The following is a 27,936-nucleotide window of genomic DNA, read 5'->3' as shown; positions in this document are numbered from 1 at the left end:
GAGTCAAGCACGACAGAAACATGCACCGTGTTGCTCGAAACGTACAACATGAGGAGACCGAGTGGCATCTCAGACTCCATAAATATGCATACGTTGGAATGGATTCATAGCATAGGTATGCAAGTGAATTAAATAATAGATTCCCTTTTGGATTGCATTATAAATATAGTGGCGTTTGTGTGGTCGGTGAAGACTGAAAGCATTCATACAAAAAAAAAGTGTCTTGAGATGTAGTTATATAATATATCAGGAATGTGTGATCATATTCAAACCAAAGGGAAGGGGGTTTCACGCTGAAAATGGACGCATTCATGTCGCTGCAGGTGTGTCGGATAAAACTGGAGATTTTTTTGTTTCCGCTGAACGCTTCTGATCTGTTACCAAACTGCATCGACAACTTCCTTGTGCATGTGTGCAAGGCTTCGTGGAAAAATGCTGTGTTTTTCCAAAATGATATGACGATATTACACATTATAACCACAGCACAAACCCTTATCAAGCGCCTGGCCAAAAGTGAGCTCTGTTTTCATGGATCCCTGTAAATTATCATTATTTTTTACATTTTTTTTTTTTCAGATAACTGAAACGAGTAAATGGCTAAATGGAAATAAACTGCAAAAATCTCTTGCTACATCTTAGCACGTCATTCATTCTCATCTTCAGTGTTCAAACGCTGATCAACTTGTTTCTGGAATTTTTTTTTTTTTAATCTAGTGTCATTTTCTTGATCCTTGTGGGCTGATTAGTGGGATTTTGTTACCTTGTTTGAAGGAAAAACAAGATTTCAACACTGGAGATGAAATTAAAAGACTTGTTAAGATGGAGATTTTTTGTAATGAAACAGCTAAGGCACGTCATCTCAGTGCGGGAACCATCAGGCTGCTCACTCGTCAAGGTGGCCGACAGACTGGAAAAAAATCTTCATTCTCTTAATTTGGCCATAAAAACATGACACTGGATTTTCAACTTTTGGAAAAAAAAAGGGGAAAAAAAAAACAGTTTTAAGTGTTAAACTGGTGAAGTGTCCCACGCTGGTTAATGCATGTCACTCTGTCTTTCCTTCAGAGAGAAAACTGGGTCAAACTGCATCGCAAAATCTATAAACTGTGTTCATCCACGCTGGCAAACTCGCATCTCTCGCCAAACAAAAACAAAACTTTTCCTAAATTTTCAGATTGAACTCCTCACCTCTGCACAGGTTCAATCCACCAGGCTGCACTTCAGTCATCAGAACTAGCTCATTTTTTTTATTCCTTCACTTTTCGCCGCAGAAAGACATGCCGTCACCAGTGGATTTAAAGCGTACAGGGACAAAGAGTAGACCCAAAGAATAACAAAAAAAACAGCTAAGACATGGGATATGGGGGCAATGAAACACTAATGTGAGACATTTTGGTATGCAGTTTGGCACCACACTCTCTGTAAATAAGGAAAGAGAGCAGACAGAAGTGGGGAAACACCAACATTACATGATATCTTTAATATTGACAGGTTCACTTCCTGTGGATGCCAGCATGTCATGTGAACGAGTCACCACGGAGTGTGGAGCTGCATGATGCTCAAAAAAAAAAAAAAAAAAAAAAAAAAAAAAAAAAGAAGATACTGGAATGCTTATGCAATGTAAATTCCACTCGGGACACCACGTTCTCGAATTAGTTTGGAAGTTGTGCAGCTGGAAAAGACAAATTCACAGTGAACAAACCGAAGACGTGAATGCCTGGTTTGTGGTTTGAGCAGTTTGAATTTCTCAGATTTTCAGTGTGATTTTTTTTTTTAACCACACTCTCAGGACAGAATCACAGCATTAAGGCCTACATGGTTGTGTTCAAGCCTCCCTCCGCGGGTCCTGCAGTTTGGAAGTCGCAGCAGTGAAAATTACAGTTTGATAGTTTGCAGACTGTGAGCCCTGCAGCAGAGTGTGTGTGTGTGTGTGTGTGTGTGTGTGTGTGGCTCAGTCCCTCTGACAGAGGCCCCGCTTGCTTTGGTTTTGGCATCTTGTCACCTTGTCTCCAGCTTCCGGGTTAAAGTATACAGCACCGCTGTTTCTTCTTCTTCCCGCTTGGTCCATTTTTGTCTTTGCTCTCTGACATTTTCTTCTTGCGGACTTCCCGCATGAGGTCGAAGAAAACCTGGGAGACAGAGGAGGGAGAGAGAGCTATCAGCAGACGGTAACTGGTGGAGAGAAGACTGGAAAACTTTTTTTTTGGTAATGCTTGTAAAACCTAAGTATACTTCATAAGACATAAAGCGTTAAGGGTGCCACTGTGAGCTACCTCTCTTTAAAAGCAGACTATGTTGTTTCAAAGCGGAGGGCACACCACTTTGTTATGCCAATTAATACTTTGAGAATTTAACTTGTATGTGCCTCATGAGGTTAGTGCTACTGTTAAACCACATTGAAAACCTAAATATAAGGGCATTTTGCTCATTTTTTAGTGTTTTCATGGACATGTGATATCAAAACACTACATTCAAGAGACATTTCAAAGTTTTACAGCAATGCCAGGCATTTACAGGCTAGCACAAATAACACACAAAGGCTTACACACACACACACACACAGCTGCAATGAAAATCTTTTACACATTAAGGACTCCTTCCTACTCATTTTTATACTTCCCTTTTTGCCTTTGTGGGAAACCTGTTTTCAACATTTTATGTGCCGCTTTCATCCAACATTACACCTGACATGGTGACAGATCAAACAGGTACACAGACTCTCTGCATCTCATGTGTGTGTGTGTGTGTGTGTGTGTGTGTGTGTGTGTGTGTCCCGTGTAAAACTGGCTCTCAAAAGGCAATTTGTGACCGCTCTGCAAAATACAAACCCTGGAATTTCGTTTTAAGCATGAAAGTCATTTCAGGAGAACATTCCTGAATTTCAAATACAAGAGAGATTGTGTAAATAAGACAGCTTTGGAGCTGCTGGAATTTTTTTTTTTTCCCTCAAGTTGATGGAGCTAGGCTAATGACTCCCACAGACTTCAAATCTTTATGCTAGGCTAACAGGAAATGCCACCAACAGGAACCAAACCACTGGACACCCAGAGGTGAAAATGGCATCCAACATCTTGTCAGAGTAAGTTGGAAAAAGAGTATTTTGCCCAAAACTTTGGAATATTCCTTTAAGGCATCACAGGACGTCAGCAGCACATTACAGGTGCAACAAACAGTCTTTAAAATGACTGTGGGCACCGTCATGATGCAGCTGCATGACTGTGCAAGTAAATCATGGCTTTGTGAGCAAACAAGCCACAGAGTCCATCCCCAGCCGTCCTCACTGACTCAGTGACTTCAGTCACTTTCCTTCAGTGTAAAAGCCTTTCACACAGAACATAACGTGGATGCTGTACCTTGTCGACGTTGGCTCGTGTCTTGGCTGAGGTCTCCACATACTGCACCCCCCACTCCCCGGCTCTGGCCGTGGCCTCGTCGGCAGAAACCTGCCTGCGGTTCTCCAGGTCCGACTTGTTTCCCACCAGCAGCAGAGGGATGCCGTCCTCCTCCTTCACCCGCAGGATCTGCTCCCTGACACAAACACACGGCACGTTTCCCTTTGGTTCATGATCAAACAACAACACAATAAGGTGGCTTCTAATCTTAACAGCTGATACGTGATCTTTTTGCTATCTGGTGGCACAAAATGACCTAAACATCGTGTCTGGGGGTTAATAAGAGCTGTTGATTAACACCAGTGACTCGGTCATTGGAGATGAGATCAAAATCCTTAGTTCATACTGAAATGCTGGGTGGAGTCTAATTGTTTGGAAATCGTAATATAATATTCTTTAAGTTTAATGGTGTATGGGGCTCCAACTTCAGATTACTCTCATTGCCACTTAATCTACTGGTTATTTTTCAATCATTTAGTGAGGAAAGTGTCAAAAATGAAGCCAAAGTTTGATGAGGAGTCATGAGTCAGTCTTTCTTAATCTGGCCAGCAGAAAAAGAAAGATATGAACAGAGAAAAGGAAGATAGTCTGAACATGTTAGTGAAGCTCGGACAGTGTTTGGCAGTTTTAATTGATAAAAGACTGAAACGGTTGACTGATTAATTTTCTGTGGATTGACTCGGCGCGGGTCAGACCTGAACTCGGAGGTGGCGGTGAAGGACTCGTGCTCTGTGATGGAGAAGACGAGCAGGAAGCCCTCTCCGCTGCGGAAGTAGTTGTCCCTGATGGCGGCGTAGTCCTCCTGCCCCGCCGTGTCCAGGATGTCGATCTGCACCTCCTCCCCGTCCAGCACCACCTTCTTCCTGTAGCTGTCGGCCTTGGTGGGCTCGTAGTCCTCCACAAACTGGGAGACACACACTCGGGTTAGACTGGCTCTCTCAAAGTGACTTTCGACTGATCACACCAGCAAAGAAAAAAAAACAAATGGTGCTCAAATTGTTATTAGAAATATAAAACCACTTCTAGGAAGAGGTCAGACTTGTATTATGATTGATCTCTATGTAGTTTATAGATGCAATCCAGCCAAAATGTACATAAAATCAATGTAAATTCAATGTAACGAGATGGAGAGGGAGCCAAAGGAAACACATCTCATCTATTTTCAAGCCAAGCGTGCAAATGATCTTATGGCATAAAATCCAATCTTGAAAATCGCACATGATACATAGCCGGCTCACTTGTTCGGTTTAATTACATTTTATATTTCAGGGCATTCAGCCGACGGTCATAACCAGAGAAACGTCCATTAAGTGGGAAACAGTTCAAGGAAACTGCCGCTGCTGGACAGATTAGCAGGTGTCGGCTTCGGTTACCTTTCAGTTTCAGGCTGGTCTTTATAGCCACCAGGCCAACCTGCAGGCCTCAAACATGACTACATGGTTATTAATAAGCACGTATGAATGCACTCTGCCTTATGCGTGCAAAACAACAACTAAACGGACCAAAGGTGATGGAGAGTCTGCAGTGACTCTTACTTCTGTTCTGGCTTTGGCTGTTCATGTTTGTAAATCCTAATCCAGAAGACTAACCTGTGAGGAGATTATTTCCAATTGGATAGCATTTTGGGAAGATCATCATCATTACCTGATCAGCGTTCAACATCCGTTAAGTGTGGATGATCCAGGCTGTAAAGGTGCTGTTTTTTTGTCAATCATGGACATAAGTTTCCTGATCTTGCTCCAAAAGTGACTTTATTTGTTGAAATGTTTTGCTATAAATCATAATTTGTAAATCCACACAACAAAGAAAATCTTGCTTCTGTATTCCAATGATAAATCATATCAACATTTAGATACCAGATATTCATCAGGACTCAGTATTGGGTTCATAACTCATTTTGAAACCAAGTTCTTCCAACGTGAATTCTTAAAGCTGCTGTGTCCACCGTTTATGATCAATAAATCTAGAGCGACAACTAACAATCATTTTCAATATTGATTAATCTGTTGATTATTTCCTTGATTAATCAATTAATCAGTTGCTTGGTCTGTGAAATGTCCGATAATTGTGAAAAATGTTGACCACAGACCACACAAGGCGACATCCTAAAACGTCACATTTTGTCCCAACCAAAAGTCCACGACCCAAAGACATTTAGTTTACCGTCACAGAGGACTCAAGAAACCAGAAAATATTCACATGAAGTTGGAATCAGAGAATTTGGAAAAAAAAAAAAAATCAATTATCAAAATAGTTGGTGATTAACTTAAAGTTGCCAATTAATCGACTATTCGCCTAATTGTTGCAGTACTAAATAAATCATTACCAAATTTTTATGTGCAACAAATGTACTGAAACAGACCATAGCTAAATCATATCTAATGACAATCTACACAAATCTAATTATAATCACATCACCGAAAAACAATAATTAAAGCACAAGGCAAGATTCGTGAGGAAATCTGCTGCGTTGCATTACTGCACAAAAATAGGAAGGGGGCGCTGTTCTTCCAGAGAAAACGCAGCTGAAACTTTCAGAGTTTCTGGAAGTTTTTTTTGCAGAAGGTGGAAGACGTGAAAAATCACATCCAACAATGTTGAAGAGCAACAGGGATGATGGGAGATGTAGTCTTTAAGTGGAGAAACACGAGCACTAACAACACGACCGCTGGGAGAGAGAGGCCGATCTGATTGGTTTACAGAATTTTCACCATGGAATCTCACTTATATTAGCTCGACGGCGATGAGATTACAAACTGAGCGGTGCTGGCGGTGCGGCGTGGCTCACCTCGTCGTACATGAACTGCAGCGTGAGGGCGGACTTGCCCACGCCGCCGCTGCCCACCATGATCACCTTGTGCAGAACCAGGGAGGTCTGGTTCTTGTTTTTGCCCGAGGCCATGGCTGTGGTCTGCGTCAGGCCACACTCCTCAGCACTTCACCGCACGGTCACACTCTGCAGAGAGAGCCACACCATTACACACACACACACACACACACACACACATGCAAATGTACACAAGACAAGCACAAAAAAGCATGCACACATTTATATACTCAGATACACATATAGACACATATACAGATATATAAACGTATGATCAAGTCGACATGAAACTGCCTGATTTTATATCCCACCGTCAATCTGTTTCACTTTCCAATACTTTTAAGTATTGATCACTGTTTTTGAGTAAAATTAAAATTTATTCATTCTGGTGACTATCATAAGTTTTAAATTAGCTGTATTTCCAATAAATTGTATTTTTGTTTTCAGCAGATGTTCCTGTGTAAGAGTGTTTGCTGTTGTCCCATGCTGCTTTGTAGGCCAGGTATTTTTTGCTAATTAGATTTTCACCTCAATAAGATTTTTACACTGTTATGCAAATGTTAAACAAAAATATTATTTAAAAAAAAAAAATTATAAAAAATACAATAACTAACTTATAAAATGATTAAGAGGGCAACATAACAGCCCTTTTTTTTTTTTAAGTAATTTGTACATGTATATCTTCATACACACCTCTTCGTCTTAATTATTATTATAACCTTAATTTAATCAGGTAAATCCCACTGAGATCAAGATCTCATCTTCAAGGGAGACCTGAGTACACTGCATCAATAAATCAAACAAAAATGTAAAATGTTTAGCATCAGTTACAATAGTGCCATAATAGTAACATGATGATAATAAAAAAAAAAACAAGATAATAATCATACTAGGGCAAAAACTCAAAAATTAAAAGTAATATAAGTTAACATAAAATAAGTTAATTAAACACAAGTCAAATGTGTGTATTCCTCTTCCTTTGCCTGGTCTGACTGTTTTAATATGTGCAATACTTTGACTTGGTCAGTAAACCAATACAACCAAACAAAGAGGCTCATTTCTATTATTAAAAAAAAAAAGAAAAAAGAAAAAAGAAAGCATTCATCTTATTAAAAAAAATTGACCTGTGAACTAAAGGGACCAAAGCAGACACATGACCAAAATGCCCACAGCTGCAGAGGCCAGACTACAAGCAGCTTTCCGGTGGTCAGACACAATGCAGGGCTTTCTGATAGAGAGAGCCACTGTAAATACACCGGAGGGAGGCAGATGGAAAAATCCACTTGTCAGTGACCTTTAAGGTTTGATTTCAATGCGGGCTGCTGCCACTGCTGCCTTCAAGGGCAAAACTATGTGGGCAGAGCAGCAGCAGGAAGGCCAACAGGTTCACTCTGCAGGACGGCGAACAAACGTCCACACCGCCGATGCCTGCAAGTCCGTCACATGTTGAATAATGCAGCCGTCCATAGGGAACTCAAATTACCAGATATAAAAGCGCTAAATAGGAAACTAACAATGCTTTTTGCCCAAAGAGGAACCCATAAATCATCTTGTCAAGACAACAGCCCCAGCTTCCTCTATGTTTCAGTCAGCTGACAGGTATAAACGACACTATTTCAAAACAAACCCGTCTTTTCGGTTCCGCCTTCCCCCCAGAGAAACTTCTGATTGGACGACGCCAGCGAACCAACCGCCGCCGAAAGCCGCTATTGGCTACGAGGGGTGTCAATCAACCGTCTCCGCCGCGGAATGACAAACTTCTCAGTGAAGTAGCCGGAGATAACGTTACAAACGGCTCGCTGATAACACGGAGACTCGGGGGGGAAAAAACGTTAGTAAATGTTAGCCAGCGCCATTAGCTTCAGCAGATGGGACGTTTGGTTGGTTAAAGAGCCTTTCGACGACAGGATAATGAGTTTCATATCTCACCTGGTGTCGTCTTTTTTCCGTCTTCACTGAACAACTCCACCACACGGCGAAATGCACCCAACTTCCACAACTCGGCCAAGTTGAGTCTTCGCCCCACCTTACTCCAACTGAACCAAAGAGCGTGAATACTCGGCAAGAGGAGTCACTCGGCGGTTGACTACGGCCTACAAAAGACAGCTCTACTATCAGCGCTATGCAGGGCTGAGGCGGCACAGCCGTTACCATAGAAACCGATCTGGTTAATCTGAAATCATTCATTTTTCCTGACAAAAATGAAAACTTCACTGGAGCTATTGGTGATACTTACTTTTGAGTTTGAGTACAATACATTTCAACATGGTTTTGACGGCACATGTGCAACTAAAAAGCTGCTCCTCGACGGCCCTTTGGTAGATCTGGAAACAGAGACCGAGTGAGATGTCTTACTTTATTTCCTTGTAAAGACGGATGTTTAGATGTTACCGCTGACAGGATATGATGTCACGGAATTCCTTGCTGTAAAATTTTAATTTTTATTCTTTTTTTTTTTTTTTGCTTCTTTGTTTATTAGTGTTTCCTGGTATCTCCAATGTCAGGATGTCACATTTATTCGTTATGATAATAATTATAACAACAATAATTATTATTATTATTGGTGGCAGTAGTAGTGTTAGTAATAGTACTAGTCGTAGGCTATTTTATTGTACTTATTTATAATTTTGCCGTGCTTTGTTCTGTTGTGTCTCAGGGTTTCTAACAAAGAAAACGAGAAAAAAAAGTAAAATTAAGTGAGTAAGGTGAAATTTTACGGTGCTGCTGATGGTTTTCTGTGTTTTTCGATTTTCTTTTATTTTTCCTTCAGCATCCTTTCTTTGCAAAAACTAGTGTGCAGTAAGTACATCAGTGAATAAAACCTGGATGTTATTGATTTACTACTTCTCTTTCTTACACACATTCATGAAGATATACTAACTAACTCACTAACTTTCTCCATGTGTTTTTCTTTTTTTTTTTTTTTTTTTGTGATTTGAATTTTAAGCCCTTCTGCAACCTCCAAACAATAAAAGCCTTGCGTTTGCCTGCCAACAGCTTCGGTGCCTTCAGGCTACCAAAGGACGGCTGACTGGATGTGACCTCTGACCCGGTGCACGGTGACCACAGTAAAAACTGTCACATGTGGATCTGGGAGGGAGAAATATGAACCGCAGAAAAATGAAAAGAAATATGAATAAAACATGAGGAAGCAGCATCTGGTTTTATTGCTGCTTCGCTTTGCCTTGGTTTTTATGCCGAAAACCACAGAGTGCAACTGCACTTATTCTGAGCCGGAGCCAGAAAACTGACAGAGACTGAAAATTCAAAATGAAGACAGATGGATAGATACATATATACATAAATACATAAATACATACATACATACATACATACATACACACATAAGGGATATTACAAAAAATGAAATAACTAATCAAACAAACAACAAAACAATACAGAAACCCTCTTGCAACAATCTGTGGAAATATGCAGCACATTTGCAGGATTTGTTGCAATGAATTTTCTTACACAAATTCAACAGCAGTTTATTAATAACTTCATGATCCATATATGTTTTTGTGCTGCTTGCAGTTTGCATTAGATTTCCTGAACATGTGGCAATCACGGCATTGTAACTGTGACAAATCTCTCTCTGACAAATCTCTCTCTCTCTCTCTTTCTCTCTGCACTGTGACTGTCTAATGAAGCAGAAAGGCCCAAAAGTCATTTAAAAAAAAACAAACAAGAAAAAACACATGCAAATTAGCTGCAAGCTCACTGCAAACCTTTCACACTATTTCTTCTTGTAATGATCTCCGCCAGGTGGCAGCCTGGAGGGGATATTGTGCAGTTAATCTTGCATATCACTGCACCTGTCAGCCTAAAACTTTTGGTGCACAGTTATGACAGTATGATCAACGACCTCTCGTGGTTGTGGTGATTCAAAACCTTTGATAAACGAGTACTGAGGAAGGGGAGATACGCAGACCGTGCCTCCGTGTTTTCCCTTCTCCTGGTGGGCAAAACAAGGGGTGGTTGTTTGTTGCCTAAGTCCAAGCACAGAAGGCGAGAAACACCTGGACACTTAACACTGGAGTGCATTCCTCCAAGTATTATTGTTTTATTTTATTTATCTATTGTTTAATTCATTTATTTATTCATTTAACATTATTTTGATTTAGACAACATATGTCACCAGAGCTCAGGAAGTCCTCAACTGCAGAGGAGCTTTAAAATCTGTAATAGACAAAATCAGAATTATGTCTTGAATACCTTAACAGCAGTAAGACAGCATTAGACTGTGTGTGCTCAGTGTGAATGTGTGCAAATCCATGACTGTGAAGCAGAGAGCTTGCATAATACAGATTTTAAAAGCTTTGTTTGGAGCTGAGTCCCTGCAGTTCCACTGTACGGACAAAAGATGGCAGTGTTTCATCAACTTTGTGCACAAGCTGCTCTCCACGCTGCTGATCAAACTGTGTGAGCGTCACACACACCAAAGTCATGGATGGATTTACTTTACTGCCACATTTAAAGTCCAGAATAGAGTTTATCCACTCCTCTTCTCAGGGTGATGTCTCATAAAGTGAATCAAAGTGATGTAAGTTGAGTGAAGACGAGGCCTTTAAAGGAGGAAAGGCATCAGCTAAAAGTTTTCGTGAGAATATCCCTCATCACTATTCACAGATTTTATATTTCACCGGTGATAACTCTCACAGCAAGGCCAGTCAGGCTCTATAGTCCACTCGTATCTCTTTCCAGAGGCTGCACTGGAATTCTTGCACAGCTTGTGTTGTGGCCAGCTCATTTGTGTTTTTTGGTTTTCACTAACAAATCGTGCGGGCCGGATCTCCTCTCCTGTCAGTTCAAATCGAAGGCAGACTCATTAGGATGAGCTGTTGCGGAAAGTTTTGAATTTGGCCAGAGAGGCTTAATCTAATTTGTATTTCTGAACATCTTCTTGGACTACAGTTCTGCAGTAATTATAGTTAGTGATCACTGAGCATCATCAACACACAGAAAACCCAAAAAAATCCACCTTAAGAAGCCATTCAGACTCATGTTCAGCGCTGAAATCGAGCCAGAATAGATGATTTTCTTGAATCAAGTGTCGTTTTGTTGATCCTAGTGGGCTGATCTGCTTTGTTTCAACATATTTACACTTGTTCCCAGAAGCATTGCTAAAAGCCTGCATTGGAAACAAGTGGGATTATCTCATCCCACCCAGCAGTATCATCATGATGCTATAGTCCATACCAAAGGAATTTAACATATGCCTTATGCTTTGATATTTGTCCAGGAACTCCATAAAGACGTTTATAAAATTTCTATAGCTCCTTTTCGTGAGTTTATGATGGGAAAGGGAAACGTTACGCAGGACAATATTCACATTTCCGCAACCTGCTGTCTCACTTGAGTCTTTTTCCACTGTCTACTGCTCTGAGGTCTGTTTTGCATTTCCTTTTATTTGCTCACTACACCTTCTTTAACCCCCGGACAGGCAGCTGAGGAGCCCCGAAGAGCCATAACAACCCCGTGATAGAACATTTAGAAGGACATTATACAGATGTCACATCACAAAAGTACAGGCAAAACACAATAAAACACTATACAGACACTATAAAGTCAATTTTGAGGATATTATAGGAATATTCAGGGGGATATCATGGGATATTAAAAGCCATAAAGTATAGGAACGTCGCTCTGAACTCACTATGCACCACAGACCTACTCAAAGTCCCTATAGGATAGTGATTTTTCCTCGGGGAGTGTTCATGTATACCCATCCATCCCACCCTCTCTCTCCACAGCCGCTCTCTCGTTGGTGGCTCGTCCCACGTGGTTCCATTCCCATGTATAAAAAGTTTTCAGTGTGTGGCGGATCCCGACGCCAGAATGGAAACGCTCCGTCCGCTTGGCACACCTCTTTGCGCATCGGCACTCCGGCGCGGTCACAGCACACTGGGAGTCCCATCCAAGAGAGCGCACGCCTGAAATTAAAAAAAAAAAAAAGAGAGAGAGAGAGAGAGAGAAAGACGCAAAGAAAAAAAAAGGAAACTGAGGATAAATTAGGAGGATTTCTAAGTGAGGAAAAAAATGATGGATTGAATTTTTGAAAAAAAAAATGTCAAAGTGGGATTTGGATTTTTTCCCGCAGTTTCCTAAAGCTTCCCCTCGGTTTGTGGAATACTTTGCGTTCTGGTCACTGATGGGAGATTTCCAGCTGGGCTGATGCGGATAAATGAAACCATGACATGTTCTGGTCTTGCACAGACTGAGACACTGACAGGGGTGATGCTTTTTGTGTGAGGCGACTTCAAACTCTGACGCAGAGTCATTTCTGACGAAGGGGCGCCGTAGTATCCCGTAGTATTCCGAGGACTTGGCTTCCCGGCGTGCGCCTCCAGCCATCCATCCGCTTGACAGGCCACTGAGAATGACCAAAGAGACATATGATGCTGAAATGAAATGCTTTCCTGCGAGTGAATGGGAGTAAATCGCACCGACTGCATCCAAGCGCCTCAGATCTGAGCGGACGAGCCATTACGCATGGAGATAACTTGGAACTGAGCGGATTTTTTTACCGGTTCAAACTTAATTTTCACGACTCGAACTACAAAGCAACCTGATAACAAAAGCTATTTTACACTTCCTCAAACAGAAAATGACTAGCTGCCTTTTCCAAGTGGCATTACTCGTGGCTTGCGTCCTCTCCATCCGCTGCACCACTGCGCCCGGGGCCGAGACGCACAACACGGTGTCCCGGGATACCTGCGCGTCCTGCGGGGTGGCACAGCCGGAGGACCCCGACTCGGGCCGGCTGAACCTGGACTTCCTGGAGGCCGTCAAGAGGCACATCCTGAGCAGGTTGCAGATGCGGGAGAGGCCCAACATCACGCACCCCGTCCCGAAGGCGGCCATGGTGACGGCGCTCCGGAAGCTCCACGCCGGTAAAGTGCGCGAGGACGGGAGGGTCGAGATCCCAAACCTGGACGGGCACCCGATGAGCAACGAGGTGCTGGAGGAGACCTCGGAGATCATCAGCTTTGCAGAGACAGGTACAGAGACACTGCGCGTCACGGGACAGGGTGGCGGGCTGCCAAAACGACCATCTTCTTCAGATTCACACTTAAAAGTGCAGTTTATTTTTTTTTTAAATTAAGAAACGCGAAAACAAACCTGTTAACGGGAGTCAGACAAGAATCCCAGCCGTTTCAAATTTTCCAGCGAAGCGAGGCAGAATAAGCCAGATCATATGAAGGTATGATTCAAGAAAATTCAGTTAAGAATTTGGAAATTGCAATTATGACATCCTGATGGCAAAAATAAATCGACATTTTTGTCACTCGTTTAATATAAAACAAAAAATGCAAGATTCCACACAAGATTAAGTGACCTGTTGAGATGGATATTAGAGGGATTTGCTGCTTATTTGACTTAATGAAAGGTTTTTCCTGAAGGAGCCAGGGTGTCTTTCAGCGAGAGAGGAGCCCAAACGATCATTTTTGACTCCCTCACTGATTCTGTTCAGTGTCTCTGCTCTTGAGGGAGATGATAGGAAGCACAGGTGGAGCACACACATTCCTCAAAATGATAGCCTGTTACTTCTCAGTAAGAAGAAAATAAAAATGCTGCACTGGTGTGTGTGCACTCAGAAAAAAATAAACACACCCTTACATTTTTGATTAGTTTCTATATAATACAGAGGATCCAGGCTGCAACAGTGGCACCAGTTTGTCAGCAAGGGGCTTCAGTTGCATGCAGCCTGATAAAAACTGACAAAGCTTGTGTTATTTTGGTGCTGCTGGTCGTTCTGTAACAAGAAGGTGTTGCTCTTTCCAACAAGCAGATATTCCAGTTTTGAATGAGAAGTTTAATTTGCTCGGTTGGAAACTCTTCATTGTGAGTTTGTCAGAGGTTGGTGTGACTTTGAGGCTGCAGCTGAAGGCTCAACACCATAGAGCATCACATTAGCTACGTGTGTGTGTGTGTGTGTGTGTGTGTGTGTGTGTGTGTGTTGGTGCAAGAATGGATTTCAGTGTCTATAAAGGCTTTTTATTCTCTTATGTGATCAGTCAGGGTGACACACGGAGAGGAATCTGGTTTTAGTGAAGTGTGATGCTCAAGGACGCTCGGACAGGACTGCTGATGGACACGCACACACACACACACACACACACACTCGCTGCCTGTTGCAGGAATCAGACCTTTCCCTCATGGGACAGTATCTGTAGCCGCACTGCCATTTGCCACCCCTGCTGTCCACAAATGTGTGTGTGTGTGTGTGCGTGTGTGCAAAAGAAGTGTTTATATACCACGTAATGAGCTAGAAAGCAGAATTCTTATTTAAAAATGACTAGATGTTGGTGCAAATAAAAGGTGACCTGACCTTTGTGTCGTCTTTCGTAGCTGCTACTTGCATTTTTCTGTGCACACTGCAAAAAATCTCCATCTTAACAAATAATCTAAACTCATTTTCAATGTTGAAATCTTGTTTTTCTTCAAACAAGGTCAAAAAATCTGACACTGGGATGAGATAATCCCAACTGTTTCCAGCACTAATCAACCTGTTTCCACAATTTTCTTGACTCAAGTGTCATTTTCATGATCCTTGTGGGCTGATCTTCCTTATTCTGCCTTGTTTGAACAGATTTATACTCACTCACAGAAAAAAATCCTCACACGAGTGAAAATGGGTTGGAAAAATATGGGATTATCTCATCCCACTGGCAGATTTTTAACCATGTTTGAAGAAAAACTAGATTTTAACAGTGAATATGAGACAAAAAGACTTAATAGATGGATATTTCTTGCAGTGTAAATATCTCTCCATCAGTTCAAAAGCTTCCAAAACTGTAATAACAGGATTTTTTTATGGTGATATTATCACACTGTGAAGACTTTGTGCTTGTTTGGGTTGAATCTGCATGTTTATAAGTTGAGAGCTTGGACTTATTCAGCTCACGCCTGGTGCCACCCATCGAATCCATCCAGGCTCCTCTCGCCTCCTGTCAGGCAGGTTCTTCCAGGAATAATTAGATTAATAAATTTTCCTCAAGCTCACGCGGCTCTGCTTGAAACTCTCCAGCCGCTCAGAGTGTCTCTGATGGGTGTGGACTGACAGACACATGTCATTTTGTTGCTTTTGACGCTTGGAGAGCTAAATTAACTCCAACAAGCGCTGACAGGGAACTTCACATGGTCCTCAGGGCGAGGCAAAGCACAGTTCAGCTCAGCCAGGAGGAGAGTTTGGTGTCTTAGAGTTTATATTCTCTGCTGTCTGTGTGTTTTAAAAAGTGATCAACACATTTGTCCCTGCACCACTGCCAAAATCTCCAATCTCAGAGCCCTGTGGCCTAAAAATTGCATTCTCATACAATGAAACTGCGTTATCGACTATTTTGTTTAATGTGTGTTAGTAATACATCACAGAATTTGAATCTTTTAGTTTCAAAGCCATGACACAAGGCAGGCGGGGTGTCGGATGGGACAAACAATTGAAGCGACCAGAGTTCAAGTCCAACGCAAAGATACACTGCATTACCATGACCAAGGAGTTTTTATGCCTAAACCTAAGACTTCTCTCACTGTGACCGAGGGCTTTTGGTGGCTAAAGTGACCGAACCGGCTCAAATGTACAAGATATGTTCACTAGAAACAAATTTGTGACACGTCTGACACAAACCGAATCCGTGACGAAACACATTTCCCCCTAAATGTAATTAGGAATGCAGTTTAGCCGTATGAGAACTTAATTTTTAGGAGACGGGGTTCTCCCTCAGGCTCGTCCTCCGTGTTCAAATCTGTTTTTTTCTTTAAAGAAGGTAAAAATCTGCAAGCGGGATGAGATAATCCCACTTTTTTCCAGAATTTTCTTCAATAAAATGTCATTTTCGTGATCCGAGTGGTCTGACCTGCCTTATTCTGCCTGGCTTCAGCAGATTTATACTTGTTCCCAGAGGAATATGATTTGGTTTTTGGTTTTCACTGACATTTCCTCTCTTGTCAACTCAAATCAGGCTGAGCTGGTGCGGAAAGTTTTGAATTTTTTGTGCGAGAGGCTCATCTTATTAGTATATTTGAGCATCTTTTTGAACAAAAATTCTACAGCAATTATAATCAGTAAGCACCGAGCATGATCAGCACACAGAAAAAACATAAACGTGTACTTTAACACGTCGTTCAGTCGCTGCAGCATTAATATGGAGCCAGAAATCCAGAAATTTCTTGAATCAAGTGTCATTTTCTTGACCCTAATGGGCTGATCTGCCTCGTTTCAACACATTTACACTCGTTCTGGGAACAATTCCTCAAACTGCATCGGAAAAAAGTGGGAGCATCTCATCCCACCGGCAGATTTTTTTACCCTGTTTGAATAAAGACAGGATTTGAACACTGAAGATGAGACTGACCGACTTACAATAGAGATTTTTTTTACAGCGTACATGCCCATTTCTGTCACGTTGCCACGATAAAGTCAAATAAAAACAGCTTCGGAATCGGTTTTGAAGTTTCTTGATCCTCGTGGGCTGATCTGCCTTATTCTGCATTGTTTCAACACATTTATACTATTAAAAAAATCCTGAAACAAGTGAAATTGCATTGGGAAGAAGTGGGATTACCTCATTCTAAAGTCAGATTTTTTACCTTATTTGAAGAAAAAACATAATTTTAACACTGAATATGAGGTTTAAAGACTTTTTTAGGGAGGTCATTTCTGCTTTATGAGACAGTCCCAGTTGAGAGAGACAGGAGTTTTTACATGATACACACTTTACATGATGAGGCTCCCGAGGCTACATGACTTGTTGAGATGGAGATACCTGCAGGACGGTGCTAATCTGGATTTGAGTCGAGATGATCGTCTTGGTTTCTCATTTCTCTTTTTTTTTTTTTCATTCTGTGCTCGAGCGCCGGTTGGAAAAGTTCAACATCGGGCGACTTCTGCGTCGGCTGCCAAACAGTAAAACTTTTTAAGATTTTTGTGGAAAGACAAAAGACAAACAAACGCGAAGCCTCTCGGGAGATTCTCGTCTTGTTTTCGAGCCTTCGGTGTTTCTCTCTCCCCGGCTGATGTGGCGGCGTGGGCCCTGCATCTCGGTGGCCCCCCCTTCACACACACACACACACACACACACACACACACACACACACACACACACACTCCCCCCGCCCGGTGCCAGTTGGCTGTATAACGAGGGCGAGCGGCTGCCAGCGGGACGTGGCATGGCGACAAAGCTCAGAGAACAATTTCCTCAGCGAGGCCGGGAGCGAGGCTGGAAATGATCAGCGATGCCACCTGCTTCGCCCACGTGCGCCCGTCCGCTCGCCCAAAACATCTGCTGTCCGCATCAACAATCTGAAATCGCTCGCTCCCATCACCCAGGGCTGTTTGGAGCTTTGCCCTGTTATTCCCAGTCTAACTGTGTGTGTGTGTGTGTGTGTGTGTGTGTGTGTGTGTGTTTACGTCCACTTTATTATGCATCAGTGTTTGCCCATTACCCCCGTGTTCCTGATTGTGTGTGTCGCCGTGTCCAGGTGTCTGTGTGTTGTGTGTTGTGTGTCATGATGCGTGCATTTTGTGTTTATTTCAGTCCCTTTGTGTGTGTGTGTGTGTGTGTGTGTGCGTGTGTGTGCATGTGTTATTATACTTGTGTTTTCGACGAGCGTTCGTGCACATGCATCCGTGATATTCCAAGTGCATGCCTCAACGTGCTTCTTGACACGCATGTGAGTGTGTGTGTGTGTGTGTGTGTGTGTGCGTGGGACATGATGGGGTTGTGTTGAATCAGTTCCCTCAGTATAAGGTCAGAGTTTTTGTGTCAGCCAGCGTGCAGCCTGAATGCAGATTGAAAGGCCCATTAGGATTCAGAGTGTGTGTGTGATCCGTCTACAAAGCTCTATATGACTCTGCTTGTTGAAGCTGCTGTGTGCACGACTCCGCTCTCCCACTTTCACTCGGAACGGCAACTATATTTAAAAAAAAAAAAAAAAAAAAAAAAACATCCCGGAACCAAGGCGTCATCTCTTTTCGCGTCTCTTTGTCGTTCTCGCGTGTCGTTTGCTTGTTGCCTCCCCTCGTTTCTCCACCGTGACCTTGACTGGACGTGGATATTTTAGCCCTGCAGTAAAAACACACAGTCTCAAGTCATATCTCTCTATTATTACTTTCATTTAACTTGAGTGTGGCAGTGTTAAGTCATTCAGTCTCATCATCAGTGTTCAGATCTTGTTTTTCTTTAGAGAGGATAAAAAAAAAAAGACAGAGACACTCCCACTTGTTTCCAGTGCAGTTTCACTTGTTTGAGTATTTTTTTTTTTTTTTCTGGGAACAAGTATAAATGTGTTGAAACGAGCCAGAATGAGGCAGATCAGCCACCAGGATCGAGAAAATGATTTGAGAAAAGTTGATTAGCGTTGGAGAGAAGTGGGATTATCTCATCCCACAGGAAAAAAAAAAAACAAGATTTGAGTCTGAATGCCAAACTGAAAAAATGACTGCTTGATGATCAAACACAGATCATCAAAGTGTCGGGTGTCCGCAGGGAAACAGTAGTGAAAACGGCGATCCAGGCACTTCAAACATGATAAATCAGGATTTCTTTTAGTTCTACAATAACTGCATTTTAATATTTCACATTTCCTGATATTTGGAGTGGATCGCCCTCTTAATTAGACTGACTGACCTGTGAACGTGGAGGTTTTTTTGCAGTGTAGTAAGATGAGATGTCAAATCTGCGAAACAGTTCGTTTGCAGCGGAAAGGCGGTGACTCTCCTGCTTGGGTATCAACCACAATCTTCTTTTTTCAATAAGACGACACATTTTTGGCATTTTTAACCGTTTTAATCTGGACTTGATGTCGGAAAGTGAAAAATTTTGGTTTCATTTGGCTTCACGTCGAACCTGCATGTCACGTAACAGGGATATCCTCAGATCAGTTCTCCATTTGAAAAAGTCTTTCAGGAACAAAACAAAGAGACATTTTTAAACATAATTATTTGTATGAGCTATATTTTTTCATCATAAATTCATACTAGCAGGCTAAAGCATTGGGGATATTGTCTTTATGCCATTTTGGATTGTGGAAGGTTGTGAAACATTATGGGAAGCACTACAACAGTCACTTCTTTTTTATATATATACTTATTTTTTTCCATTAATGGCATTTATCTGTTTTTGCAAACAAACTTGATTTGAAGTTTGCTGACATGGCGCACCGGACTCGTCACTGCAGCACAGGCGAGCGCACATCTCCTCTGTCTTCCACTTCATCTTGTCACGCAGTTCATCTTATAGGAATCCTCCCATCTCCTCATTTTCATCTCAGACAATGAGGCTGCTCATCTGTGACAAATGAATTCGCTCGCAAACCGTCGGTTAACTATCCTCCTCCTCCTCCTCCTCCTCCTCCTCCTCCTCCTCCTCCTCCTCCTGGTGGTGGTGGCGGCGCCCGACTCGCTGCCCAGCGGCCGCTCCATCAAAGTCGCCACATGCATTTGTGTATTTTTACATTCAGGCTGGAAAATAAAACGCTCGGTCAACCTGCCACAGTGTCTGGTTGGTGCCCCAGATTCTACCGGCCACTCTGATTTTTTAACTACCTTTTACTTTCTCTTTCTTTCTTTCTTTCTTTCTTTTTTTTCTAAATCATTACATTTACATTTTACAACTGGGATTTTTTTTAACCCAACTCTCTGACATTAAAATATATCATTTTAATCATTTTACATATACTTTTCTTGTCTGATTTTCTTTTTTTTTTTTTTTTGCCAATTTTCTGCAGGTTTTCATTTAATTCTCTTGCTAATTTTCTTTTTTCTTTTTTTAACTAATGTGTACTAAAGTTACCAATGTAAATAAATTGCCCAAAATAACAAATTTATTAAATTTATAAATTCATAAAAAATAAAGACAAATAAATGGAAATAAAATAAACAATGGGAAAAAAAGTAATAATTTTTATTTATGTATTTATTTATTTATTTATTTATTTATTCAACCTTTATATCCAGGAAGGTTCCATTGAGATAACCTCTTCTTCCACTGAGTCCTTCATTAATGAATTTAGCTGCTCCTTATTTGACAGTAGATCCTGCTCTCATCCTTTCACCACCTTTCATTGAAAAATCTTCTCTCAGGCAATTCTACTTTGTTTTCGTTGTTTGCTGACTTTGTAGCTTCAGCGGCTTTATTTAATCCACCACCGAGACATGACGGACTACACAAATCTAGGCACAACTTCAAATATTTACCTGCATGTGGCGGCTGCTAATTAGCAAGCCTGTTTACATTTTAAGCATTTTAGCTGCCTTTTTTTCCCCCCTCTCCTTTTCACCCGTGAGGAGTTAGACGGAGGGTAGCACCCACTTCTCGACACCACAGACATCACTTACATGTACATTTAAGGCATTTCAGCCGTGGCTTTGATCCAGAGCAGCTCGGAGGGAGCGAGCGGCTGGCGGCGCGCTACGAGGCTGTTGATGGACACACAACAGCCGCGGCATCGACATGAAAGTCACCTGCAGACAAACAGAGCATTCGTCTCCATTCTGCAGCCTCTTATCGCCCGCCTCGATTTCTGCCTGCCAACTTGACAGCTGTGTTGTATCTACAAGCCCGTTGCATGGCAGTGTGTGGTCCAACATCTAAGCTGTTGAGTAATAACACAGAGATTACCTGCCCTGTGTGTGTGTGTGTGTGTGTGTGTGTGTGTGTGCGGTGAGGTAATGCATGTGGAGGCTCGCTAAAAGGCACCAAAAGGCTCACGCTGATTGCCGGCCCCGCCCATTTCGCTTGCTTCTCCCTTGTAATTTCATTTACCGGAGAGCAATGTGCATTTTTCATAGAAATAAATTTGTTTTGCTGATTTCAATGTTCGCCTTCATTAAATCATTTCCATTTGCTGTCCTAAACTTGAAGGCACAGGTTTACTCAAACCATTAGCCTCAGTAGTAGGCAATCTTCTTGACCAATCAGGAATTATGTCACTGTTTTTGCACATGCTAAAAAGTGAGTAATAAACAGAGGAAGGACTGTAGCATGAGCAGCAATCGCCAAAAGAGAAACTCAAACTCCATCGACAGAAAGTCCAAGTTCCTGTTTGACTGACAGGTGATCTTCAGGAACACCACGGTGATCAGATGGGGAAAAAAGCATCAGTCTTGGGGATTACCACTTTAAAAACAGCTGAGCATTACAGAAACAATCAAGGGTGTCTCAGCAAAGTCAGACTTTTTTCCAAAATGATGGCAAGCCAGATTGCAAATGCAAATGTCCAGCCACAAAATCTCAAGTTCACCTACTGGACCTCAGATTGCACCTCAAGTCCTTTCCAACATATGCGCTCTCACGTCCTGCGCTCCTGTTTCCCTCCTTACGAACAGCTGAGGGTCTGTCAATCTCAATTCGCTTCGCTGGGAGTTCAGGCGGCTCAGACCTGATGTGCGGCTCTAATCTGCTTCACCTGACAGGTGTCACTCAGCTTCTCCATGTGGCTCGCTCGCTCTGCGGCGGCTATGACGGTGAAACGGTCACAAAAGCAGGAGCGGCAAACTCGGCGAGGCTTTTAACTCATCACAATAAAACATGGTTCAATAAAGCAGGTATAATGCCTGTGAACACAAGGGCTGCTTGACATAAAAGAAGCTGCTGCACACACACATTTACTGTATCTATGGTGCAGCTAAGACTTAATTTTGTGCATTAAACAAATGTCTTTGTAAGAATCATATGACCATTTTTCTGTTTATTATATTTAGAGCAAATGGATATAATTTTGGGTGTTTCAAGACAATTTATGGCACATTTTTCTCCAATTTATGCTTTTTTCTCTCTAAATTCTGAGTCATGTTAAGCTTGTAGGCCTCCTCTGATAACAGAGCAAATGAAACAACCTGAAAAGGGAAAATTCTTTGCTTGGATTTGTTCACCATTCTGCATATGCAGCCTGCGACGAGGGTCATGGGTAGGCACTGCTCTCTCACTGGTTTAGAGTGACTGTCCCATAACCGAGGTCTCCATATTTACATGTTTCTTTTCCATTTAGAAACTTTATCATGCCTAATGGGAACACTGGCTTGCAGTGAGGCACACAAGGCAACACACAGGCTCGATAAATAGCCAGATGAACCGGAGAGACGTGCAGGGCTGCTCTGCTTTGGCCTTGGCTCTTGCCAAATTTGAGTCTTCCTTCATTTTTATTGAGGACTGTGACAAAATAGCGAGGGAATCAGAGTAGGGGACAGGGAGAACCTAATCTTTCTTTTTAAACAGTTTATTACAAATTGTTTGTTATTCTCACTGGGCTCACCCTGTGTACTCTAGATAGATTTTAAGTTCATAAAGGATACAAGCACACTGGGATAACCAGCAATGACATTCCCTTCTAGTTTAGTGCAGCTTAATATCTTGCTCAAATGCACTTTGGTAGAATACATCTGTTGTGCAATGGCCTCTACCTGCTAAGGCACCTGGTCTGTCTGTATATTTATATTGATGTATACTTGGAGATGACTCATTTCGTGCATAAATGCATTATAATAACACACTGTAATGTTAATAATGATAAATAATGGCCCTTTTTAAGGCTATCAGGTCACTAAAGTCATCAGTTGATAATGATGACATTGAAGCCTCCTTATTTTTGATGTTACCTAAAGGGATATGTCATGCATTTTGCAATCAAACTCTTGGATTTGAACTCTTCGTTTTCCCCTTTTTCTAACATTATAAAATGGTGCCACAAATTAGCTGATATCCCCTAAAAAAGAAAGGCTTTATGTGGAAGAACAGGCATGGTTTATAAGACAATAAGTGGGAATAGGAATGACTAATGTCATGTAAATGGTTTTCCTGCCTCATTATTTTTCCGGTGTTGCCACTTCGCCCGCGCTGCCTGGCCCTTTGACGCGCTCCCCCTTTTTACATCACCGCGCTCATTGTGTGGACAGTTAGACTCCATAAGCTCTCATTTTCAGGCACCATTCACCAGGAAGCCTTTGAACCTTTGTGCACTGCTCTCTTAAGCCCCTCTTCTCATATCTGGACCGACTTGGAGGCCAAGTGGCCATGCGCCCAACGCCTTCCTGTCACAGTCCACAGGATTCATGCCATTCTGAACCAAGAGGAGGCCAGGGCCTGTTGTCTTGCTTTAGGCTGCTCCCAAAGTTCACATCCTCTAACTCTCCAGTGCTCAATCTGGTTTGTGACTGTTTGCTCTCAAAATGTCCCAAACAAGAAGTAGATATGTAGACAGGCATGGTTGATCATGGCCTCTCAACAAAATAGTAACATCCCAACTCAGTTTAGGACCATTCGCTTGAAATGTCCCCAGTTCTCACAGCCATTCTGAGAATGCTCCAACGCTGCATCCACTCATGCACAAAGCTGGTATCTTAATTGGAATTTTCTCCATATATTGGGAATGTGATGAACCAGATTTTGGGACAGACAGCCTAGTTTTTGTGTCACAAATGAATGGCTAATTATTTATCTTGCTGTCTCTTTGTTCCTCAGATGAGCTGGTGACGTCCAAGTCAAGCCTGTTCTTCCTGATCTCCAACGAGGGGAACCAGAACCTCTACGTGACGCAGGCCACCCTCTGGCTCTACTTCAAGCTGCTGCCTGTTCCTCTGGAGATGCGTCCGCGAAGGAAGGTCACGGTCAAGGTGTACTACCAGGAGCCTGGCCTGGGCAGCAAGTGGAACCTGGTGGAGAAGCGCGTGGAGCTGAAGCGCAGCGGCTGGCACACCTTCACGCTGACCGACGCCGTCCGGTTGGTGTTTGAGAAAGGCGACCGGCGTCAGAACCTGGACGTGCGCTGCGAGGGCTGCGAGGCGGACGGCGTCTTGCCCGTGCTGCTCAATCACAACGACGAGTCCCATCGGCCCTTCTTGGTGGTGCAGGCGCGACAGGCCGACAACAAGCACCGCATCCGCAAGCGAGGGCTGGAGTGCGACGGCAGCAGCAGCCTGTGCTGCCGCCAGCAGTTCTACATAGACTTCCGGCTCATTGGCTGGAACGACTGGATCATCGCGCCGTCGGGCTACTTTGGGAACTACTGCGAGGGGAACTGCCCGGCGTACATGGCGGGTGTGCCTGGTTCAGCCTCGTCCTTCCACACGGCCGTGGTGAACCAGTACCGCATGAGAGGGATGAGCCCGGGCTCCATGAACTCCTGCTGCATTCCCACCAAGCTCAGCACCATGTCGATGCTCTACTTTGACGATGAGTACAACATCGTCAAGCGGGACGTTCCCAACATGATCGTGGAGGAGTGTGGCTGTGCTTGAGTATGTTTTTATCTTGTTTATTTAAAGTGGAACTGAAGAACTTCTGTAAACAGATTCACAATATTACGACGAAAAAAAATAATTATAGAAACAAAGCGATATTTATGGACTATCGAGAAAACATACGCACACACAACCTCATCCACACATATCTACACACGCTCATGTATGCCTGCACAAACACTTGTATATATATTTATGTTTGTTGATATCCTATTTTGTTAATATTCTATGGTGGAAGACTTTCCGCCAATGTACGACTCTTTGTGTAAAGACAAGATGATGTTCTCACTTTTAAAGGGACGTGAAGAGTTCTCTTCCAAAACACTAAATATCTTGGAACACCTTGGAAAACAATCATTACCTGAAATTCATAATTCAGTATCTCTAAAATAGTGAGTGTCTGGTTTGTAAAAGTGTTATATCATTCTGTCAACCAAGGACTTACCTACTAGCCTTTGCAAAGTACCATAGTTTGATTGAATTTTGTGCTGTCAGTCACTTTGTAAGAGTAGCTGTCACATTTATAAAAGTGGCTATCTCATTTTGGAGTGAAACTCTTCATAGGTAAAACATGAGTCCAACCTGTAACATGAAAACAGAGAAATCTACTCTAGGGGAGGTGGAGGCAGCCTGATGTGAATGATGAAAGAGTCTCACTAGGTGGGATGTTGGGGTGGGGTTCGGGGGTGATTCGAGTACGCTTCTTTCAAGAGACTGTATCTGCAAACACCTGGGAAAAAGCACTGAAACTTTTTTTTGGGTTCACCAATCAAATGTCACCAACGTACAGCACTTCAAGCCGGGAGCCATTCACACACCCTGTCTTAGAGAAAACTGTGTTCCCACGGTAAAACTGGCTTCGGCAAAAATCGACTTTCGAACACATTCCGGAATTGGACGTCACGATAGAAAAAGCACAGCGGATAAAGACACTTCAACCCCGACGTTGTTTCTGTTCCACCGATACCTTCAGCAAACCAGAAGATAATCCCCCTGACAACGAAAAGGTAGAGCTGTCAGTGTGAGGGGTCACACCTGAAATTCAAGAAACCTACTTGCTTGTGTGTCCGTGCTGAATCTCTATTTGCAGTGCTGGCTTTTTTTTTTTTCTTTTGTTTCTTTCTCAGTATCCTCAATGGAAAGGATGCACTGTTGCGTGTTGCTGTCTGAGCTGTTTAGCTTGCTAGAAGTTAGAAATATTTTGACTTGTAGCATAAGAGTGCTGAGCATCTAAAAGGTTTTCAGCTGTCTGTGACAACTACAACAACTGTGACCAGCACTGCCCCGTTCTCCCATGTTTTTGGCTATGAAAAACAGGTGGCCAATGGCTTATAGAGCAAAGAGGGGTTTACGTTTGACATTCTTACAGCTTGTACAATGACTTTAGGCATTTGTGACAAATGGATTGCCATGTAAATGGTGAATTATGGATCCAATCCTTCAGCACTGTTCCTCAAGATATTGTATGAAACCTTCTATCAGACCATGCATTTACATTCCAGGCATTTAAATGATTCTTTTATCCAGACTGACGTACAATGAGCGAGCAGATAGGGGGTCAGTGGTTTGTTCAGGACACATGACTGCTGATGGACACATTAGCTGTAGCAGGGATCGAAGCTGTGACCTTTCAGTTGAGGGAGGGACTCTGTAACCAGAATGCCACGGTTATTGCTCTGCTAACGTCTTGGGTTTAGAGTTTCCGAATGTCTCTAAATGCTCCTTAACACTCGTAGGCAGTCGTCCAGAAACTAACTGATGATAATCTGTTTGAATCGGTCTTATGTGCCCACAGTTGTAGAAGTCACCATTGACGCATCCTGCATGCATCCCACATTAACACTTCAGGTGGGTCTCATAATGCCACACACAGCAGAAGCAAATTAGAGCACTGCAACACAAAATGTCAGTTTATCTCAGTTTAAAAGTCAGCAAGCTGTTCTACTTGACTTCCCATGGCTGAACGGAGAACAACACTTGTTTTTTTTCTAAACAGTGGACCTTGGGAATGGAGCCAAAAGGCAGCAGCAGCTCAGCAAGCATGCAGTCCAAAGTGGGACTTCTACAACATCTACATCTGTAGTATGCATTAACATTTAAAGAATTTAGCGGAGGCTGTGCTCCAGACACTTAAAGAGACACAGATACTGAACGGGACAAAAAAAGTGAAGCGATGCTCTGGTCGCTGCGAGGATCAAACCTGTGACATTCTGGTTACATGAAAGTCTCTCTAATCACTACACCACCCTGCCAATAAAGGATTTTCTTTGTCAAACAGAGCAAAAACCTTTATTGCGCTGAAGATTTTACGATGAATTTCAGGAACGGCCTCACATTCATCCGTCTACCTTTATCTGTTTCTATTATGAAAACAAAACTTTCATTCCCTCGCTTGTTGCTTCACAGCATCACCTTAGAGGGAAAGCTTGATTTCTTCAAATTATTCAAAAAAATATTAAATATGTCTCATTTCAGTCAGCAAAGGTGAAAAGTTGCCATATTGCTCCGTTAGTGATGGTGCAGCTTAGCACTTCCCAATGCACACTTTGATAGCACTTGCAGATTGAAATGCCTTTAATGAGCCCTATGTGGCGCATCGTTGCCCACAGTCCTTTTAAAACAATAAGTGCCGCATGAGCTATGCAATGTATAGTATTTACCCATGTACCAGACAAGCTGAACTTTAGCTCTAGTGACAAACTATCACCAATACTTGAAATGTAATTGTGGCAGGCAGAGGCGGGGCTGGGCGTTGGCTGGAAGGTGGAGAGAGATGAGGAGCGTGCCGATGAGACGATGAGTCGTATCCCTATTAACCCTCCAATTTGTGCTCCGTGGTTTCTATTACGAGGTGGTGAAGTCAAGACGCTGGATTTCTGGAGCCACAGCTATGAAGTACTGTTTATTACGTGACTGTGACCCAGATGGAATGCATAAATAGTGATTTAGGACTAACTTCAGTGTGCACGTCAGACTCTAAATCCGTCTTACGGCATGGCTGAATTACTGTCGAGTTTCCAAGGTCCTTTGAACATTCCCGTTGAACGCGAGACACAGTTTCAGGTCTCAGTCACTTTGACAACACTTGATGTTTTCAGGTCAGATGTTCCAGCGGCTTGCTATTTCAGAGGTGCAGCGTGTTCCGCTCTCACTCCCTGCTTTGTCGTGTACTGTTATGTAACAGAAACCAGGGTGCACATTTGGGAAAATTACTAGTGTTCAGGTACTGCTTATTATCTCGCGGCGCTGCTCCTCACCTCTTTCCTCTCCCCGTCCAATGCCTGACCCCAGCCGGGCCTGCCACTGTAATCTTTCGCTTATTCTTCAAAGCGAATGGTTGTTAGAATATTTGCACTGAAGAGTTGCGTGATTAGTAATAAGAAAAAAAGAAACTGCCATTGAAAAAAAAAAAAGTTATTTTTATAGAAGCAAAATTGAGCTCTGTTCAAATGTATTATACCTAATCATTGAACCAAAGA

General features: G+C 42.5%; 2 protein-coding genes and 1 long non-coding RNA gene across 3 annotated transcripts; 1 reads left to right on the top strand and 2 right to left on the bottom strand.

Moving 5' to 3' along the window:
- Positions 1-523: 523 nt before the first annotated feature.
- On the bottom strand, positions 524-14,186 carry LOC115372708 (uncharacterized). Its single transcript, XR_003929467.1, has 2 exons — positions 14,141-14,186; positions 524-1,950 (listed from the first exon to the last, which is right to left on the bottom strand). It is a non-coding gene; the product is annotated as an uncharacterized LOC115372708 (long non-coding RNA).
- Positions 670-8,277, bottom strand: LOC115372699 (ras-related protein ralB-A-like). Its single transcript, XM_030070793.1, has 5 exons — positions 8,149-8,277; positions 6,181-6,348; positions 4,088-4,296; positions 3,354-3,528; positions 670-2,129 (listed from the first exon to the last, which is right to left on the bottom strand). Exons 2-5 carry the CDS (start codon positions 6,292-6,294, stop codon positions 2,022-2,024), a joined length of 606 nt encoding a protein of 201 aa, XP_029926653.1. The 5' UTR covers positions 6,295-6,348; positions 8,149-8,277; the 3' UTR covers positions 670-2,021.
- Positions 12,068-27,936, top strand: LOC115372693 (inhibin beta B chain). The gene is made up of 2 exons (XM_030070781.1): positions 12,068-13,220; positions 23,679-27,936. Exons 1-2 carry the CDS (start codon positions 12,827-12,829, stop codon positions 24,452-24,454), a joined length of 1,170 nt encoding a protein of 389 aa, XP_029926641.1. The 5' UTR covers positions 12,068-12,826; the 3' UTR covers positions 24,455-27,936.

This window comes from Myripristis murdjan, chromosome 2 (genome assembly GCF_902150065.1).
Source record: "Myripristis murdjan chromosome 2, fMyrMur1.1, whole genome shotgun sequence".
NCBI classification, from domain to species: domain Eukaryota; kingdom Metazoa; phylum Chordata; class Actinopteri; order Holocentriformes; family Holocentridae; genus Myripristis; species Myripristis murdjan.
Note: the sequence above shows the minus strand (reverse complement) of the source record. Positions and strands in the feature narration are given on the sequence as shown.